The 5,000-nt window shown below is 43.9% G+C and overlaps 1 protein-coding gene across 2 annotated transcripts in view; it reads left to right on the top strand.

Moving 5' to 3' along the window:
- Positions 1–5,000, top strand: part of LOC133618411 (ephrin type-A receptor 4-B-like) — a 195,104-nt gene that overhangs the window by 155,725 nt on the left and 34,379 nt on the right. For both annotated transcript variants that reach the window (XM_061978747.2, XM_061978746.2), the window contains exons 13-15: positions 101–286; positions 342–403; positions 473–682. In XM_061978747.2, the coding sequence (XP_061834731.1) occupies positions 101–286; positions 342–403; positions 473–682 (458 nt within the window). The remainder of the gene's footprint in view (positions 1–100; positions 287–341; positions 404–472; positions 683–5,000) is intronic.

Genomic DNA, 5,000 nt, shown 5'->3' with positions numbered 1-5,000 from the left:
CTGGAATTGGGGGTAAAAAAGAAACTTTTTTAGAGGCGGTATAGTACCGGTATAGCGTACAACCCTACTTGGCACTGACGTCTACTTTTTTGCCGCGCAGGAGAGTTCGGGGAGGTGTGCAGCGGGCGGTTACGCGTGCAAGGAAGGCGAGAGGTGTACGTGGCCATCAAAAGTCTGAAGGCGGGGTTCTCGGACAAGCAGAGGCGGGACTTCCTGTCTGAGGCCTCCATCATGGGGCAGTTTGACCACCCCAACATCATCAGACTGGAGGGTGTGGTCACCAGATGTGAGTTGCAGCACCCAGCGGGTCGTAATGAAATCTAACCACGACTTTTTTTTAGGTAAACCACTCATGATAATCACAGAATACATGGAAAACGGATCTTTGGACGCGTTTCTCCGGGTAGGTTCACTCCCTTCCACGCCTTGCGTCTACGTCAGCTGAGACTTGATTGTGTTATGGACTGTCTAGAAACACGACGGGCAGTTCACCGTCATCCAGCTGGTGGGCATGCTGCGCGGCATCGCCTCGGGCATGAAGTACCTGTCGGACATGAGCTACGTCCACAGAGACCTGGCCGCGCGCAACATCCTGGTCAACAGCAACCTGGTGTGCAAGGTGTCGGACTTTGGCCTCAGCCGGGTTCTGGAGGACGACCCCGAGGCTGCGTACACCACCAGGGTGAGGCACACTCGCCTGGGCCTTGTCCTTCTGGGGTTTACTGTATGTTACTGACTATAGATCACACCTGTTTGAAAGCCACATCCACTAAATGTGGAAAAAAATGTGTTTTCATGTACAAAGTTAAAGGGTCTGTTGAACCACTGATGGTAACATAAAGTAGCCGTTAATGTTGTTTTTGGTTTGACAAACAGAACTGTGAGCACGTTGCAAACAGCCCCTTTAATTATTTGGTCAGTCAATAACAAAAACATTTTGTTTAATTTATTTATTTATTATTATTATTAGTAGTAGTAGTATTATTATTATTATTATTTTATTTATTATTATTATTATTATTATTTTATTTATTTTTAATTTATTTATTTAATTTGTTTAATTATTTAGTCAGTCATTAACGAGAACATTTTGTTTAAGCATCATTTGAAGCGATTGTTCTTTGTCTTTTTTTTTAAAAAATCACAAGTTAAAGACATAAAAGTGTGTAGACGGTGCATTCACTGACACACAAGTCCAATTCCCCAAATTTCTGGACGAAAAGCCCTTGCTTTTTTCCTACACTTTGAACCATGCGGTTTATAAAATGGTGCGGCTACTTTATGGATTTTTCTCCGCTGACAGCCGCAATACTAATTGTTAGAAACAAGAAGCAAATATACACTGAAATTGTGTTTTATTGTTTGTGCTAAGCTGCCATCTTTTGGACGAGTTCTAGCATTTAGCGCTTTCAACCGTGCCGTTCAGTCTCCCTAGCCGTCCATAGCGTTACTAGTCCTTGCTCGTCACTCCAAGCAACGTTTGTAAGTTTTTTCAATACAACTAAAACTATTCATACTTACTGTCGGAGTGTTTTCATGCATATTTGTACGTGCTACCGTAATGTAATGTAACCACAAGCAAAGACACAGAAAAGGTGTGTTATTGTTTGTGCTACGGCGCAAACTTTTGGACGAGCTGATGCTGCCGTTTCAACGTCTACAGTATTTATTTCTGTAGTGTTGACGTAGTAACAATTCGAAATTAAATGGGTATTTCGGAATTCCTGGAATTTTTTTTAAGAAAAAAAAAAAAGGTAGTTTTGTTGTTCCCAATTAAGAAAAATGTTTTGGTGCTTAGGTGGAATGGTGAAAAAAAATGTTTCTTCCATATACTATTCTTGATTTTATATTTTTGTTTGGTCTTCTAGTCGTCCATAACGTTTCTACTCGTATGGATTCTTCACTCATCACTCCAAGCGACGTTTCTATGTTTTACAATATAACTAAAACTATTCTTACTTACTAAAGCATCCCATGTGTGATGTCTGTAGGAATGTTTTCATGCATATTTGTACGTGCTATCGTAATGTAATCAAGCTAGCGCCGTCAGTATTAGCTAATATGCTAACACATTTACGAGTGTCTGTTAGTATTATTAACTTACTTCGTATTGTTTCAGTTTCACAAATTTCTAAGTTAATTCACCAAAACGATACTGTTATTGAGTCTGTTTAGCTGATTGGAGAGCTAGCTTGTGCAGCTAGTGGGTCCATGTCCATGACTTCTGTTTTGTTTGATCAGCTGTTTTACTGCCATTTTACAGACACCGTTTGGAAAAAATTAAGGTATATAAATAAACATTTACACAATCTTTCTGTGTAAATAACTCATTTCACAACGTATATATCTGTGACTTATACAAACCCCGTTTCCATATGAGTTGGGAAATGGTGTTAGATGTAAATATAAACGGAATACAATGATTTGCAAATCCTTTTCAACCCATATTCAGTTGAATGCACTACAAAGACAACATATTTCATGTTTATTTTTTTTTGCAAATAATAATTAACTTAAATTTCATGGCTGCAACACGTGCCAAAGTAGTTGGGAAAGGGCATGTTCACCACTGTGTTACATGGCCTTTCCTTTTAACAACACTCAGTTAACGTTTGGGAACTGAGGAGACACATTTTTGAAGCTTCTCAGGTGGAATTCTTTCCCATTCTTGCTTGATGTACAATAGAGGTGCGCGGATAGGCAATTATTTCATCCGCAACCGCATCAGAAAGTCGTCAACCATCCCGCCATCCACCCGATGTAACATTTGATCAGAGCCGCACCCGCCCGTTGTTATATATCTAATATAGACGATGCAAGGCATTAGTGAGGTCATAAAGCTTTTGCCTGTTAAAGAAAGGAGACTGATCCAATGCGGCACAGACATTGGCGTGCCACGCTGTCACGACCCAGACGCACACCAGTGCGCAATCATATGGGAGCCGCGCTGAGCGCACCTCCAAGCGCGTCTCGCTGCCGGCGACGGCCGGGTATGGGCCCGAGGCTCCAGCGCCATCCATTTTCAGGGCTAGTTGATTCGGCAGGTGGGTTGTTACACACTCCTTAGCGGGTTCCGACTTCCATGGCCACCGTCCTAGCTGCTGTCTATATCAACCAGGGTGAGCCCCACCCCTTTCGTGAGCGCACTGCGCGCGGAGTGACCCCTGTTACGAGCCCCCGGCCACGGGGGTGGCGGGCAGGTAAGCTGCTTACCTGCTGCGCGTGACGCCGGCCGCGGCGAAGGCGGACGAGGCGGGGTGTCGGTGCGGTGGGCGCGGTGGTGACCCTGGACGTGCGTCGGGCCCTTCTCGCGGATCGCCTCAGCTACGGCTCCCGGTGGGGCCCTCTCGGGGGAAGGGGCCTCGGTCCCGGACCCCGGCGAGGCGTCCCTTCTCCGCTCCGTAAAAGTGTCCATCTCTTTTCTTTTTTTTTCTTCTGTTGTGGCATATGCTGCAGGTGCCTGCTCGTTTTTCGTATGTGGGTAACAACATTTAACTATGTATATATATTTACCAATTGGTTTAACTGCCACCCGCCTGAATCTATTTAAAATCTAATTTTTTTTTTATTTCAACCGCCCGACCCGACCCGACCCGCGGATAAAATCTAATTTTTTTAAATTTCATCCGCCCGATCCGCGGATAATCTGCGGACTCCGCGGTTGTGCCCGCAAACCGCGCATCTCTAATGTACAGCTTAAGTTGTTCAACAGTCCGGGGGTCTCCGTTGTGCTATTTTAGGCTTCACACATTTTCAATGGGAGACAGGTCTGGACTGCAGGCGGGCCAGTCTAGTACCCACACTCTTTTACTGTGAAGCCACGTTGATGTAACACGTGGCTTGGCATTGTCTTGCTGAAATAAGCAGGGGCGTCCATGGTAACGTTGCTTGAATGCTCCAAAACCTGTATGTACCTTTCAGCATTAATGACGCCTTCACCGATGTGTAAGTTACCCATGTCTTGGGCACTAATACACCCCCATACCATCACACATGCTGCCTTTTACACTTTGCGCCTAGAACAATCCGGATGGTTCTTTTTCCTCTTTGGTCCGGAGGACACGACGTCCACAGTTTCCAAAAATGAAATGTGGACTCGTCAGACCACAGAACACTTTTCCACTTTGCATCAGTCCATCTTAGATGAGCTCGGGCCCAGCGAAGCCGACGGCGTTTCCGGGTGTTGTTGATAAACGGTTTTCCGCCTCGCATAGGAGAGTTTTAACTTGCACTTACAGATGTAGCGACCAACTGTAGTTACTGACAGTGGGGTTTCTGAAGTGTTCCTGAGCCCATGTGGTGATATCCTTTACACACTGATGTCGCTTTTTGATGCAGTACAGTCTGAGGGATGGAAGGTCACGGGCGTAGCTGCTTACGTGCAGTGATTTCTCCAGATTCTCTGAACCCTTTGATGATATTACGGAGCGTAGATGGTGAAATCCCTGAATTCCTTGCAATAGCTGGTTGAGAAAGGTTTTTCTTAAACTGTTCAACAATTTGCTCACGCATTTGTTGACAAAGTGGTGACCCTCGCCCCATCCTTGTTTGTGAATGACTGAGCATTTCATGGAATCTACTTTTATACCCAATCATGGCACCCACCTGTTCCCAATTAGCCTGCACACCTGTGGGATGTTCCAAATAAGTGTTTGATGAGCATTCCTCAACTTTATCAGTATTTATTGCCACCTTTCCCAACTTCTTTGGCACGTGTTGCTGGCATCAAATTCTAAAGTTAATGAAAAAAAAATAAAAGTTTATGAGTTTGAACATCAAATATGTTGTCTTTGTAGCATATTCAACTGAATATGGCTTGAAAATGATTTGCAAATCATTGTATTCCGTTTATATTTACATCTAACACAATTTCCCAACTCGTATGGAAACGGGGTTTGTATAAGTCACAGATATATACGTTGTGAAATGAGTTATTTACACAGAAATATTGTGTAAATACTTATTTACATACCTTAATTGTTTCCAAACGGTGTCTGTAA

Source organism: Nerophis lumbriciformis, linkage group LG19, assembly GCF_033978685.3.
Source record: "Nerophis lumbriciformis linkage group LG19, RoL_Nlum_v2.1, whole genome shotgun sequence".
NCBI lineage: Eukaryota > Metazoa > Chordata > Actinopteri > Syngnathiformes > Syngnathidae > Nerophis > Nerophis lumbriciformis.
The sequence above is the reverse complement of the archived record's forward strand: the minus strand, read 5'-3'. Positions and strand labels throughout refer to the sequence as shown.